We start from the raw sequence: 16,033 nt of genomic DNA, 5'->3' as shown, positions 1-16,033 counted from the left end.
AGAATTCTAAATTCCAAATATTTCTATTTTATTCTGGTTACTTACCCTGGTTAATTTTGTACCATTAAGTACTATAATTACATATCAAAAACTTGAGAAACAAAATAATCAAATAAATTAGCCATTTTGATGAATAACCACTGTAATAATCACTAAAAATCACTGTTACAGCATTTCTAAATCTATGAAGTTAAATACCTTTAAGCCTTTATCTATACTGGTCATATATTGATTTGTCTTTCATAACCCAAAGTGTAATTCAGGATTTGGCATGGTCTTTGGGCGTGTCATTTTATGAACACTGATTTTTACTCTGCAGTGTTTACAAAACCCTGATCACTTGATGTTTACCGTTATTTGGTTTCTGAATAACTAGTATGCATTAGCTGTAACAAAAGTAAAGAGGAAGAAATATAAAGAAGAAAATCTTACCCAAGTATTTTTGCACAATCATCATAATACTTCATGGAATTTTTCACAAAACTGAAGCCATTGACATCACAGACATAGGACTGTCCATTGGCCCGTAACAAATCAAAGCCACAAACTGTTTGCTATTTAAAATAAATTATAAACTTTAAAGTTCCATTTGAATTATGACTTACAGTTTTCCAGTCTTATTAGAACACATCAAATTTTATAACTGCCTAAAAGTATATTACTGCTTATCAGTTTTACTTCATAGCAAGTAAAAACAAAGAAACTACTTATCTGTAACTTGAATACTCTGAAAATATACATGTCATATGATTATTTAAGTTCTTCCTATGAAGTAGATATAGAACAATAATGCTTACGGGACTAGAGAGGCCAAGAAATCAAGAAGTTCTTCAATTAACATTTTATTAAAAAACAGAAGTAAAAATTTTTAAAGCCTTCAATAAATTCTGTGCTAGTAGAAATTATATCATTTATTCCAAAAAAAAAAAAAACCTAAACAGGAGAAAGTTTTGAAGACATATCCCAGAGGAAATGTCCCATTATCCCTATGAATCTTTTAAACCCTGATAACCACATACTTGTGAGCACCTGAAATAAATTTACTTTATTTGGGAGAAAACAGTTGAAGGGTATGAATTTCTTGCTCAGGCTCCAGGAATTTTCTGATCTTCTACATTTTATATTCATATATCACATACTAGTATAATGTGATTTTAAGTCAAGGCTTTTGGAATCCTGGTATTACAAAATTAAAACAATTCATATAAAGCTATTAAAACATATTTCAGGCTAAGATTCCTTCCATGAGAGACTTCAAATTATTAAAACACAAAGAACTTATTTATTATTTGATAACCAGTAATATACACTAGTCTTTAAGTTACATATCCAAGGCAAGGCTTCAACAAGATAAAGTTTATCCTTTATTAGATGCAAGTTGAACTATATTTAAACCTTTACTGTACAGTACAGGCAAAGCCTAATAATACAGATTGAGAGAACTAGTCAAATGTCATAAGTAAAAAGTTTTCTTTAAGAAGTGTATTAGTATAGCCTTCATGAACATATTTTACTATATATAATAGGCTAAAGGGGGCTTCCCTGGTGGCGCAGTGGTTGAGAGTCCGCCTGCCAATGCAGGGGTTCGTACCCCGGTCCGGGAGGATCCCACATGCCACGGAGCGGCTGGGCCCGTGAGCCATGGCCGCTGAGCCTGCGCGTCCGGAGCCTGTGCTCCACAACAGGCGAGGCCACAGCAGTGAGAGGCCCGCGTACAGCAAAAAACAAAAAACAACACAAAAAAAACCTCTAAAATAAAAAAAAATTAAAAAATAATAATAGGCTAAAGGATCAATTGCAAAGGCTAGAAGACTGATGACATTTTTTATTTAAAAAATCATTTATCAACTCTGAATAGATACTTGTAATCAGTTTTGGTTATAGGGGTATGTTAAATAATACTCCTGTAATTCTACTGTTCCAGTTAAGTTTTCCTCTGTAATTGTAATTTCTGAATAAATTGACAAGGTTTCCTTCTATATAATACAGAAAGAATAAACAGAAACAAAGGTCTTCATTTATTATATATATTTTAATATTAATGGCACTACAAGAATCCCTTGAAAAGTACATAAACCATTCAGATATACCACTTTATTTTCTCTGCTTATCTCTCCTGTTATAAGACCAAATAACATCTCATTTACTCAAAAAACAAAAAATTAGAATTTTTACAAGAGTCTATATGGCCTGCATAACATCTTACCTTAAATGCAAGGCAGACTTTCCAAGCAATTAATTTCTCTCGTGCATTGAGAATAACAGGGTATCTTACTTCTTTTCCTTCACTATCTCGTTCCACCTTGCCATCAAGTGCAGGAGATTTTCGAGCTTCAGCATGGGCATAATCTGGACCTACTGTATAAACCTTTCAGAAATATTAAAATACATATTTTACTTAAAAAAATATATAAATAAAAACAGCAGACAACAAATTCAAATAAAAAATAATAAATAAAAAATACCTCAGTGTCCAGACTATTTTTTTCACACATCTTTCTATTTTACATGTGAAAATTTTCAATACACTGGAAGAGGTTATAAATAATTAATTATACAGCAAAAATTGGTAAAGTGAGGTTCTGTTCTCTATTAAAAATAATTATACTGAACATTATGAGGGAATACTAGAATGCATATGATGTGATCCTTCTCAAATTTTTTAGTTTAACAAAGTAGAGGTACAAATAAATAAAAAAATTACAGAAGGAAGTAACTTTCAAAATAAAGATTTAAAAGGGGGTGGGGGATGAGGGACAGCATGAATTCAAAAGCAGACAAGAGAGGGAAATGCACTCTAAGCAGAGGTAATAAACACAGACAAAGGGCAGAGAAACAAAACAGCATGATGTATTCAGGTAACAGTATGTTATTTGGTATGGTTTATAATGTAAGAAATAAGGTTTGTAGGACAGAGGGCAGACTGTAAAGTATCTATGCCAGCCTTATAAATCTGAGTATTACCCTGTGGTCAATGAGGATCCACAAGAGAATTTTTAAAAAGAAGTTCATGATCAGGTTTACACCTAAGAAAGAACTCTCTAGACACAGACTGGCTGAAGGTAAAGCAGTTAAGACCTTATATGTCACCAACAGAAATCACACCTATTTTTTTTTTAATCACATTATAGTTGTCAAAGTTCTCAAAATATCATTTACACTGATCAATGCCTGGAAACATCGTGGTGGCTATTAGACCCTCACCCACTATATTTTGGGTTGGTTTTTAAATATTCAATAAAATTTGTCTCCTTGGTAATCCTGTGTGGTTTATTTTAAGCATTTAAGAATATTATCCTCTATAAAGGGTCCATAGGCTTCAGACTGCCAATGGCATTCATAATACAAAACAGATTAAGAATCCCTAGTTAAAAAGAAAGAGATCTAGAATAGAGGTTAGATATAGCTAACTAAAGGGTAATCTCTTTTTCTGAGATCACTGGTAAACTCAAAATACAAAATAAAAATATACTTTAATCAATCCTACCTTAACATCAGTACCATCTGTGGGCATAAACTCTTCATATATATATGAGCCTGTTTTTCGTACATTGCTTTCTGGGGAATAAACACTACTTCTACTGCCAATCTGAAAATAAAAGAAGTCTATCAATGTAAAAACTAAATTATTCTCCTCATTTTTATAAAATAACCCTTTTTACCATCTATTTCCATCACTGATATTTCCAAAAATTTTTTTAATCTACAAATATTTAACAACACATTACATAGCTGACACTATATTATTTTCTGCTGTAATTGTAACTTGAATAGCGTAAAAATACAATGAACACTAAGAACAGTGTTTCTAAGATTCAACCATATTGCTGCATGTAACTACTTTCTTAATACTATAGAATTTTCCTCTGTATAAATAGCCCATAATTCATTCATTTGCCTATCAATATATATTTAGGTTGTTTTCTAAGCTTTAGCTAGTAGAGCAACCTTGCTTCGAACTTTCTTTTAAATATCCCCGTGGCACATGCGTGCAGGAGTGTTTCTAAGACATATACTAGAAGTGGAATCACTAGGTGATAGAATATGCTCACATTCAACTTACAAAATAATGCCAAAATCTTTTAAAAACTGTTTTAATAATTTCCAGTCCCTCCAGCAATGTATAAGAGTTTCTACTGATCTACAATTACCTATATTTGGTATTGTCAGACTTCCTAATATTTGCCACTCTAATGAATATAAAACAAGTACCTCATTGTGTTCTTACTTTGCATTTCCATGATTGTTTATGAGTGAACGTGCACTTTTTTTTTTTTTTTTTTTTTTTTTCTTTTTGCGGTATGTGGGCCTCTCACTGTTGTGGCCTCTCCCGTTGCGGAGCACAGGCTCCGGATGCGCAGGCCCAGCGGCCATGGCTCACGGGCCCAGCCGCTCCGCGGCATATGGGATCCTCCCAGACCGGGGCACGAACCCGTATCCCCTGCATCGGCAGGCGGACTCTTAACCACTGCGCCACCAGGGAGGCCCATGAACGTGCACTTTTAATCCTGATATATTGCTAAGTTATATTGCTAAGTAGAAATGTTGCTAACAACGTTTGGGCTTGTACTTGTTTTCCAACTACCTCAATCTTTTTGATCTTGTTAATTCAAAAAGTAATTCAATGTCATTATATTTTAGACTTGATTTACATTTATTTTATTATGGGTGTAAAATTTTGAGCATACTTTCATGTATTTAAGAGTTCATTGGCATTACTTTTTCTATGAACTATCCATTTGGGAGGCCATTTTTCTTAAAAAAATGCTGATCTTTACCGAATTTCCCACATGACAGATAAATAAATGGAAGGTAGAAAGAAGATCAAATAACTTTCTTGGTATTCAGTAGGTAAGCTTTTGCATAAACAACATTAATAACTAAAATGATGCCTTGCTTTTCTAACAAAATATTGATATGATATCAGTTTTATTAATTTATCTCTAAATGATACATTGTTAATCTTAGTTTTACTAAATACTTGATTACTTTTAGTAAAATTTATACAACAATGTATTTAGAATAGTATTCACTAGGGTAACAAAGGTTTACCTTTCGAAAAAGTCTTTGACTTCCACCACCAGCAGATGTTGGATAATAAATGTAAACATTGTGGTCTTCTGCACTGACTGGCTTTTCTACAAATGGCTTTTGGAAAACTTCCCCATTTACTTCTACATGATCTTCCCCTTCAATCAGATTACATTCTATAAATTAATAGCAAGAAAAATTATATATTGTATATTACCTAGATATAATATTATTATCAAGGACTTTTTTTTTTACTATAATAGAGATTACAAAGAAAAGTAACCTTGGATAATGTACTGATTTGATTTTAATTAAAAATATTTATGCAAACATATGACCTGTGACATTAGGAACTATATTCTTCAAAAATCTAATGGACCTGCCATTTTACCCTGTCACCCCATAGAATTCAAAGTTAGATATGAAATGATACACAAGAAAGATTGAGAAATAACTCCATAATGCTATCATCTTCTGAAAAATGTATGGAATCATTATACCAGATACCATAAAACATGAAATTATTTAAGCTAGAAAATTAACCAATATACAGAGTAAGCAAGCAATCCAATCAGCAAGTTGTACCTCTAGACAAATGAGAAAAGTTCTCTGTTACAGATGGTACTATATCTGGTTTTTAATAAAAGTTCCTCTAATGTACATTAGTCATCAAAATTCCCCAAAATAGTTATCAGAATATTAATACATATAAACATTTATCTTGCCTTTTTAGACTAAGTGTAACTTACATGCTATGTTTTAGATAACCAGGAAAATGAAGCAAAGGGTACTTTAAAATATTAATAAATAGTAGTATTTCAAAATTCCTACTCATCAGAAGTTTAGTTGTGGCATACTAACATGAAGTTTCTAATACTTAATTCAATAGTCATAGATGAATCACTCATTTACCCCAATCAATACAAATTTATTAAGCATGTAATTTAAAAATTCTTCTTTATGATTCTGATATGTCAAATGTAGACCAAAGAAATGTAGGATATACAACTCCTGATTATTAGTTAGCCTTGTAGTTCACAGTGTCACATTTTAATTGAAATTTAATTGCCTATTTGGATCATTTTTTTAAAAATTGAATAGAATACCATAATTTAAATTCTTTCCATTTAATTATAGAAGAGAGTGGCTCAAAAGTATGTTAAGTGATAAAAGATAGCTTGTTTAAAATCTCTTACTCTTACCTTTGGGATTATTTGGGTCACGATTCAAAATTGCATAACGAGGAAGTAAAATACCTTCAGCTTGAAGAATACTATATACTTCTCTCCTGAAGAAAAAAGAAAATATCCTTATTGTTTTATTGCTCTGTTTCACAATGAGTATATTACTCTACTGTTCATAAAGTACATTATTACTGTTCTATCACTAAAAAAGTCATGCAGGGCTTCCGTGGTGGCGCAGTGGTTGAGAGTCCGCCTGCCGATGCAGGGGACACGGGTTCGTGCCCTGGTCCAGGAAGATCCCACATGCCGCGAAGCGGCTGGGCCCGTGAGCCATGGCCGCTAAGCCTGCGCGTCCGGAGCCTGTGCTCCGCAATGGGGGAGGCCACAACAGTGAGAGGCCCGCGTAGCGCAAAAAAAAAAAAAAAAAAAGTCATGCATATAAAGTCTTTTTTTAAGTAAACAAATATGTCATTTAGAACATTGAAAAACTGTATTCTAAGTAAATATTCAGCAATATTAGAACAAAAGTGTATGCACAATACTTTTTGTGGCATATTAAAATACTAATTTTTAAAATTGGGAATGTAAATGTATAAAAAGAAATGGTTAAAGTTACTACATCACAATGACAGAATATTACCTAAGTATTAAAAACCTTATACAGTACTCAAAGAATATTTAACAATGTGGGAAAATGTTTATAGTCTTTTAATAGAAATGTGATCCTAATTTTGTAAAATGTAAGTGCATATATGTATTGCTTTCTATAGTAAAAAAATATGGTAAACGTAGTGGCAGGGTTAAATGCCTTTTTTTTTTTTTTTTTTTTTTGCGGTACGCGGGCCTCTCACTGTTGTGGCCTCTCCCATTGCGGAGCACAGGCTCCGGACATGCAGGCTCAGCGGCCATGGCTCACGGGCCCAGCCACTCCGCGGCATGTGGGATCTTCCCGGACCGGGGCACGAACCCGTGTCCCCTGCATCAGCAGGCGGACTCTCAACCACTGCACCACCAGGGAAGACCCAATGCCTTTCTTCATGATTTTATTTTCTAAATTTCTTAAAATGAATATGCATTTATATATATATACATATATATATTTATAATATATAAACATGTAAACCTAGGTAAAATGTTATAAAAATTGAGATATTAATAACATTACTATCTGGAAAAGGAAAAACAAAAATAGAAAAACAAAAAACTATAGGGCCTTACACTTCTTACAGCATTTTCATATGTATAACCTCATATTGTAATGCTAAGACAGAATAGAATGCCGGTGAAATTATAAGGGTAGCCAGTAGAATGAAACACCAATTAAATGAAATATATAAATGCATTTGTATTTTACAATTTCTTTTAAATATCTATGCTTTTGACCTGTTAAATGAATTGCTAAGATATACAGTAAAATATTTCTCAAAATGGTTCCACTTTACCATTAAAAACCTAGTTATAATGGGTAAAGCCCAGCATCAGTCACATGACAGAAAAACTGTTCATAATTTTCAATGGTTTAGTAGGGTCTGGAAATTAAACAGACCTGGTTTAAGTCCTTGTCCCACTACCTGAGAAACTACTTGTGACTCTTGGCAAACTAAATGATCTTCCTGATTCTCAAGTTTTGTCACCTGTAAAATTGGGTATAAATACCTATTTCTAAGTATTATTTCAAGGATACCACAAATCTATATATGTATAAAAACACCTGTACCATGTCAGCTTAAGTAGATACTAAATAAATGTTAATTTTCTTTCCTTAATTTAGCCAATTTAACCACTCACCTATCTTGTATGAGATACTGCATATTCAAGTCATTGATTACAAATGGATTCCTGAGTTTTGCATAGGCAACTGCTTTGTCCAGTGGAAATCCTAAGAACACATATTATTAACATATTCTGTAGAATCTCAAGATAAGTTGACATCTATAACTTAATCAACTTGAATTTATGCCACTTCCTATAAAAGACTAATTTCAATATGCATGTAACTGCTTTCTTTATAAGACAGAATAATAAATACACAAAACTTGATTTATCTTGTACTAGTAAATAAATCTTATTTTTTCTTAGTGAATTTGATAGATAAGGCACAGCAAGCCAGTGGTTACATAACCCAATTTAGAGCACTGACATGTTAGTTGATGCCTGATTATTCAAAGTCACCTGACAGAAGGTAAGACTACCTCATACACAGATAGAAATCTATATATAAATAAGTGTATCACAATCACCTGGAGATTTTTTTAAAATTTATATAACTCCTCTTCTTCTCACTAATGATATTTTGATGCGTATACATATAAATTAGCTGATAATTCAAAGAACTTAAGCATCTTCAAAAACAGCAAAAGAAAGATTAATTTACATTCAACAGATATGCTCAAAATATAAAATATATGAACAGAATCATGCTTGCTGTTAACTAGGTCAATGTTAACACAGCAGAAATTAAGTCCTTAAAATTTCTAGACTTTGGTAAAATTACTAATTACAATGAAAACAAATCAAATGGCAGATATAGTAAGAGACCTAAAAAAATCTAAATAATTTTAATGATTATACTTCACTCTGTATTAACACTAAAAGGCTCCAATTTTATCCATCAATGTATAGTATATGATTAAGAATGGCAGTATACCATAGATGTTAAAAGCATAAACCAAGGTTCAAATCCTAACTCCATCTTTCATTAGCTATGTGACCGTGGGCAAATTTATTTAATATCTCCAAGTCTCTGATTCCCAGTTGTAAAGGGGTATATTAACTAAAAGGGTTTTTGGGAAATTAAATATAATAGTGTATATAAAACACTTATTACAATACCTGGCATAATAAGTGCTCAATAAATGTTAACTATTATTATTCCCTAAATAACAATATTTTAATAAATAAGCAAAAGGGTAACAATCATCAGGCATACATAGCTTTAGCATTTAACTATAGTATGCTACAGTGTATCTGTGAAGACACTGTATTTTGTTTCATTATCAGAATAGTTAGTAGAGGAAGGAAGTGTTAAAGCCTACTGAAGTTAAAAAAACAAAAACAAAACAAAGAGCTATGGTCAGTTAAAAAAAAGATTTATTCCTAAATTCCTCTTAGCTTTTAACATTTAATTATAAGTACTCTATACCAAGAATCAATGGGCCACAAATCACAAACCCATCTAGTTTTATAGACTCTAAGAATTCATCACTTACTGTAAAGATGTCTCAATGTCTATGGTTTGGAGCCTTCTAACACAATTCAGGAAATAAGAAACGCCTATATAGTCATTACCCTGCTTTTGTTGCTGTTAAAGAGGCAGCATGTGGGATATGACCTTAGGTAGTATCTAGTTTTTACAAGCAAATAACTAGCTTTAACTTAATAAATAGGAAGAACCATGTGATAGTAAGGGAAGAACATCTTACCATCAAGGATAAGCAAATTTTAAGATTCTCTAAAATGAATGACTTCAGTCTGTAAAGAAGACCAGGGACTTGACTTCTCTATGAAATAACGAAAATCAATATAGTGTATGGAGCACAAAAAGTCTTAACCTGCTCCATCCCCTTCTTGCTGAACACCTAACTAAAGTGAGACTTTAACACACCTGGAGGCTACATTAGTTTGGTAACAAAACGATTTAATATGAATACATTTATAACTGAGTGCATGTCTTTTAAATTAGAGCTCTTAATGAAAATTAACTTAATTCACAGATTCTTAGGTTATAAATTTTCAGACATACACTTAGTAACTTTTGATTAGTGGACTTTACTTTGAAGAAATACTTAAGCTTAATTGATATTTCAGTTTGATTTATAAAAGATAGCAAGACAAATATAAAATTCAAATATTAAGTTCTTAAGAAATAAAGCATGAATATGTATTGAGGAATGATAGACCATCTTCTGTATGGCAAAACATATGGGCTTATAATATTTAAAAAATCAAGAATTTGTCCTAAGCAACTTACAGTTGTAAACAAAGACATACATTCAAAAAGTTCACCACAACCTTATTTTTAATAGTAAAAATTGGAAACCATCTAACTTTTAGGATATTGGTTAAGTATGATATATACTATGACACCATTAAAAATCAGGTTTTTGACAAATGATATAGAAGGGGAAAACCTCTTGATGTAATTAGGTTAAAAATTAAATATAAAATTACATATACACTATAACACTAAATGTGTTTTTAAAAAATACACACAGAAAAAAAGATTGGAAAGAAATATATCAAAATGTTAATATCACTTATCTGTGAGACTAGATGAGTTTAATTTTATTTTTCTATTTTATCTATTAGTTTTATAGTTAGAAAGGATAAAGAGGTTTCCCTCTCTGTTTTACTACCTTTAGAATGAAAAGAAATAAGACAATCACACAAAGGCCAGTTTTCTACTGGTTCATTCAAAATAACATCTTCTTCAAATACTACTACTGTGATATATTTAAATAAGGAGACCCGTTCAAGAATTTCCTTCATTGGTTTGGATTTGGATTTCTTTGCCATGGAACATATTCCAACCATAATCTGCCTTTCCGGTGGCTAAAACAGAAAGAAAACAAAAAATCAGGTTGACTTGATAACAACTCCAAAGTACAGCTATCTTAAATCTCTGTCAGAAGTACATAAAGCATGTGATGAATCAATAAAAGTGACACATTACCCAAACAGGCATTTTTCAAGATTATATTGTTATAATATTTAATAATAATAGTTTTCTACAAAGGTCTGGAAAAATTTTTTTAACGCTTCAGAACACTGTTACTACTTTCATTCAGATTTCAAACTTAAATACTTCCTTAACTGTCTCTAGCGTTTATTTGCTAAATAACAATTTAGCAAATTGTTAAATTGCTAAAGGAGCAAATAAGGCCTAAAGGGCCAATAGGAGTGAGATAAAGAATTCTCTTGCCTAAAATAAGATATTTTCACTACAAAGCTATGCAGTGTTAAAATATTTTTGTAGATTGAATTTAAATATGAGTTGGTCACCAATGACAACTTAGAAGGAAATTTTGGAGAAAGCCACACTGCTAAACAGAGGTGTCTATGCTCTTTGACACCCCAATCTTCGTACTCAACATTCCTAGTTTACGGTGTTACTCATCTCTGGCACCCTTGCTACAGCTCAAAGGCCAAGATTCAGCCTGAAATTTAAAACGCAGAATATAGAAACAACTTATGAGTAGCTCATGGGTTTATAAAATTACTCAAGATTCATTCTGAGGTCTTTGCTTTCAGGTACTTTGAGAGTTTTATCAAATATAAAGCTGTGTCCAGTTTTCCATTTCAGTTCTTCTCTCTTCTATATTTATTTATTTCATACGACATTATAATCTGGGCCCAAAAGTGTTTTACTAGACTTTCTCTTATTATAAATCTAAAAATAAAACAGGGCAACATCTGAATTCTTCTTCTTCTTTATGCTTAGCATTATTCCTCTCACTCATATGAAATTTAGAGTTCAAATTGGTATTGGATTTGATGTTACCATCAAAGATTGTAAATCCTAACCTCCCTGGGATCTGCTGTCTTTCACCCTCTGATCATCTACTTTTATGTTCCCTTATTCAATTCTCTCCTGATCAAAAGCCTCGGCATAGCTCATTATGATGTTCCTTAAGTAGATTTCCCTAGACAACAAGAGTACTCAACCTAACGTCTTTGATACCTTAACAGAACGATCTGGAACAAATCATTTTATCAATCTACAGGTCAAATGAACCAAATCAAGCTCCTCAAAATGTGAACTCAATTTAATTAGTACCAATATTCCAAGAACTATGCTAGGCACTGAAGAGTTACATATACAGAAACTACCTGTCATCAAGCATTCTGAATCTAACAGGAAACACAGTAATCATACAGTACATAGTGATACACAGAATAGAAGTATATAGTCAAGGTACAGAAATGGTATTTAGGAAAAAATGTTCAAGTTTCTCATGGGGAAAAGAGTAAGGAGAGGGGGAAGACTGAACAACATGAAATCTGAGGTTTTGAAGAATGAAAAATGATTCACAAATTATCCAAAAAGGAGGGGCATTTCACAGAGATAACAGCAAAGAGGCATGGTACAAGATAGAATATGTGGGAAATAAAAATCTGACATTGCTAAAACATAAAAGGTAAAAGAGAAGAGAGACAAGTACAGTTCTAGACATAGGAGAGAGATAAAAATCCTTATATGGAAGAAGACTGGACTTGATTTATCAGTGGTGTTCTCATGTGCTCAGAAGAACTCTAAAGAAAAGGGGTAAGCGTAGCAGAGGCAGAATCAAAAGTACTTTCTAGTCTAAGTCAGTTAGAGAAGCTCTGCTTTTATGTTTTAGTTACTGGACTTCTACATAAGACTTTAGATGAAGAAAAGTTTGGGCTGGTATGAGAAGTTTGAAAACCATCATTTTTTTCTAGGGGTGAGGTGGGGGTGGTGGGATAGATTTTAAATGGGTGACAGTCTGATTTTGCATTTCAGATGTATAACTGCACTGTGAAAGGTGTTGTTAAATAACAGTGAAAAAGAATTTGAAGAGTCATCTAATAGCTATTTTTGGTTCATTTTTACTACTTACATCAAGTATAACAGGTCTTTGTTTTAAAACAAAATTCTCTTTTCAATTGGAAATATAAGAAACACATATTTTGTTTGTATTTTAAATAGGTTCTCAAAGTAAAGCAATCTCTAATTGTAAAGGGACAAAAATGATGAGTAATAAAAATGTTGAGCTAACATAACCATAGCAAAATAAACATAATAAATGTGTTACTCCTAAAGATCCAGTATGGTTTACACACATACATACACACACACACCCGTAGATACTTGAGGTAGTTTCTCCTAGCCACGCAGTTTAGACTTCTGAATAGTTAATAAAAGGGATATCTTCAGGTCAGCCACTACTTGTGTTGACAACATGACAAACTTAATGAAGCTGGTTAAGCAGTTCTGCTTTAATACCTTTAAAATTATTTATCTTGATGTATTTGTTGTAGCACTTCTACATACAAGGAACCCCTTTGATTTATGGCCCTGATTACTCTTTCTCCTTGTCACTTTTTCTACCTAACCCTGTGTTATACTAGGCATATCAATGAAAGACACTAAATTAGTCATTATTAAACAACTTAGAAATCTGACCTCCAATTGTCTTTCTTGAAGCACTATAGATTCAGTAATGTTACTAATGACACACAGTATGCTTTTTCAGTTTAAAAATTTCCGACAAATTTCTATGTGAAAAAAATGTCTTAATAACTTAAGACAATGGTATCAATTTCCCTTCACTAAACAAACAAACAACTTACAGATTCATCCTCCTCCTCATCATCTTCATCTGCATGGTGGAAGAAGTGTCGATAATTTCCAGGGTTTATTTCTGTATCCTCAGGTCCAACAAAGAATCTGGGGGCTTCACTCATTTTTATTTCATTTGATATAAATATAACTTAAATGTAATATACTAAAACTGTTTCTAAATAAACAGCATCTGAAAAAAGCATTCTCTCTGTAAGAGCTGACACATGGGTCTGTTGCAGCTTGTTCCTGCTTATACAATCACTTGAAATTGTGACGACAGTTAGTTGGCAAATGTTCATTTGTTCTCAGATATTATTGCTTCATTGTTGATGCAGTTTAAAAAACAAGACAGTGACGCTATTGCTTCAGTGAGTTGATATGGCAATCTTTTTACCTAAAATGCAATTAAAAAATTAATTTTGGAGACTGTACTTCAAAATCACTCATGTAAAAATAACTTTAAATGACACTTGTAAAATCATTACCAATAACTTGATGTATACCTTCAAATGAAAAGAGATTTTTTCCATAAATTTAAGAAATTTAGACTCTCATCTTCAATAATATATATCTTGGCAATTTGACAAACTGATACAAATAACAAAAAAGAGTACACTAAATTCCTCAAGTCTAAAAATATCTAACGAATTAGGAGAAAATCATTCAAATTATAACAAAATTACACTAAAAGCTAAATCCCTCGGGCTTCCCTGGTGGCACAGTGGTTGAGTGTCCGCCTGCCGATGCAGGGGACACGGGTTCGTGCCCCGGTCCGGGAAGATCCCACATGCCGCGGAGCGGCTGGGCCCATGAGCCATGGCCGCTGAGCCTGCGCGTCCGGAGCCTGTGCTCCGCAACGGGAGAGGCCACAACCGTGAGAGGCCCGCGTACCGCAAAAAAAAAAAAAAGCTAAATCCCTTTGCACATAGTTCAGTAATATCTGAATAGAATGGAAAAGGATAAAATATAATGTGGATTTAAAAATCATTAACAACTATACACCAATCTGAAATTACATTAAATCAATTTTTAAAAGGCTTCAATTGTAAAAGTTAAATTTGCAAACTGGTTTTTTGGGGTACATAACCATTCTGCATTTTGGTCTCACATATAAATCAACAAAACAAGATTAGAATGAAAACAAGATTTCATTATAACAGCAGCTCAAAGTTTTAGAGTCACAAACTCTTTTGCAATATTTTATAATAACCATAAATGGAGTATAACCTTTAAAAATTGTGAATCACTGTATTGTACACCTGTAACTTACATATTATATGTCAACTATACCTCAATTAAAAAAAATAAAGATAAAGCCTAAAAAAACCTGTGGCAAATCTACTAAAATCTATGGAACTTCTCAGAAAAAATGCACATGTACACTAAATTCTGCAAGCAATTTTATGTGACTGACAGACATCCAAACTTTTCCACAAAAACAGATGCCCATGAACATCAGTTTAAAAACTATCATACAACAGTGATATAACCTCAGAATATTCCTTAGCAAAGCTGTTTACATGTACTTGGTTCCTTGGTCATATTAAAACTAATCACCTACCAAGATGAAACTACATATCAAATACTTTATTTGATTCCTGGTAATACAAGAAATTACTTGATTAAATATTCTTAAGAGCTGGATGATAAGCTAGCTAGAACTTCAAAGCATAATGCCAAAAGTCCTATCCCTAAAGATCTAATTCCAGTTTAATTGGTGGCTCCCTATGAAACATTAAAACTAGTTTACCTTGGGCTTCCCTGGTGGCGCAGTGGTCCATTTCTAGTTTGGTTTCTTATAAGCAATATGACATTGGTCAAGACAAAACTACTAGGTATAAAATAAATAAGTTACAAGGATGTAATATGCAGCACAGGGAATATATATAGTCAATATTTTATAACTGTATGGACTACATTCTATAAAAATATCAAATTACTATGTTGTACACCTGAAAGTAATATAATGTTGTAAGTCAACTATATTTCAATTTTAAAAAATCCCAGGACTTCCCTGGTGGTCCGGTGGTAAAGAATCCACCTTCCAACGCAGGGGACGCAGGTTCGACCTCTGGTTGGGGAACTAAGATCCCACATGATGCGGGGCAACGAAGCCCGCACACCACAGCTACCATGCAAGCGCACCTCCATGAGAGAGCCCACGTGCCACAAACTACAGAGCCCGTGCGCCACCACTAGAGAGAGAAAACCTACATGCCACAACTAGAGAGAAGGCTGAGCGCTGCAACGAAGAGACTGCGCACCATAACGAAAGCTCCCACATACCTCAATGAAGATCCCATGTGCTGCAACTAAGACCTGACGCAGCCAAAAAAATAAGGAAAATAAATAAATAAAAAAATTTAAAATGCCATCTGAGTCAATCTAAATAAATATCATCTATAAAACCAAAAAAAAAAAAAAAAAAAAAAAAAAGAACCTGCCTGCCAATCCAAGGGACATGGGTTCGAGCCCTGGCCTGGGAAGATCCCACATGCTGCGGAGCAACTAA

General features: G+C 32.9%; 1 protein-coding gene across 3 annotated transcripts in view; it reads right to left on the bottom strand.

The window, feature by feature from the left end:
* Positions 1–16,033, bottom strand: part of PPIP5K2 (diphosphoinositol pentakisphosphate kinase 2) — an 81,520-nt gene that overhangs the window by 59,221 nt on the left and 6,266 nt on the right. For 2 of the 3 annotated variants that reach the window (XM_060093218.1, XM_060093219.1), the window contains exons 1-8: positions 13,530–13,664; positions 10,571–10,766; positions 8,004–8,094; positions 6,234–6,319; positions 5,053–5,207; positions 3,488–3,589; positions 2,207–2,368; positions 433–554 (exon numbers count right to left, since the gene is read on the bottom strand). In XM_060093218.1, the coding sequence (XP_059949201.1) occupies positions 433–554; positions 2,207–2,368; positions 3,488–3,589; positions 5,053–5,207; positions 6,234–6,319; positions 8,004–8,094; positions 10,571–10,766; positions 13,530–13,643 (1,028 nt within the window). In that variant the 5' untranslated portion in view covers positions 13,644–13,664. Of the gene's footprint in view, positions 1–432; positions 555–2,206; positions 2,369–3,487; positions 3,590–5,052; positions 5,208–6,233; positions 6,320–8,003; positions 8,095–10,570; positions 10,767–13,529; positions 13,916–16,033 lie in introns of those variants that run through there. The other variant, XM_060093217.1, reaches the window with a different exon arrangement.

This window comes from Mesoplodon densirostris, chromosome 3 (genome assembly GCF_025265405.1).
Source record: "Mesoplodon densirostris isolate mMesDen1 chromosome 3, mMesDen1 primary haplotype, whole genome shotgun sequence".
Taxonomy (NCBI): domain Eukaryota; kingdom Metazoa; phylum Chordata; class Mammalia; order Artiodactyla; family Ziphiidae; genus Mesoplodon; species Mesoplodon densirostris.
The sequence above is the reverse complement of the archived record's forward strand: the minus strand, read 5'-3'. Positions and strand labels throughout refer to the sequence as shown.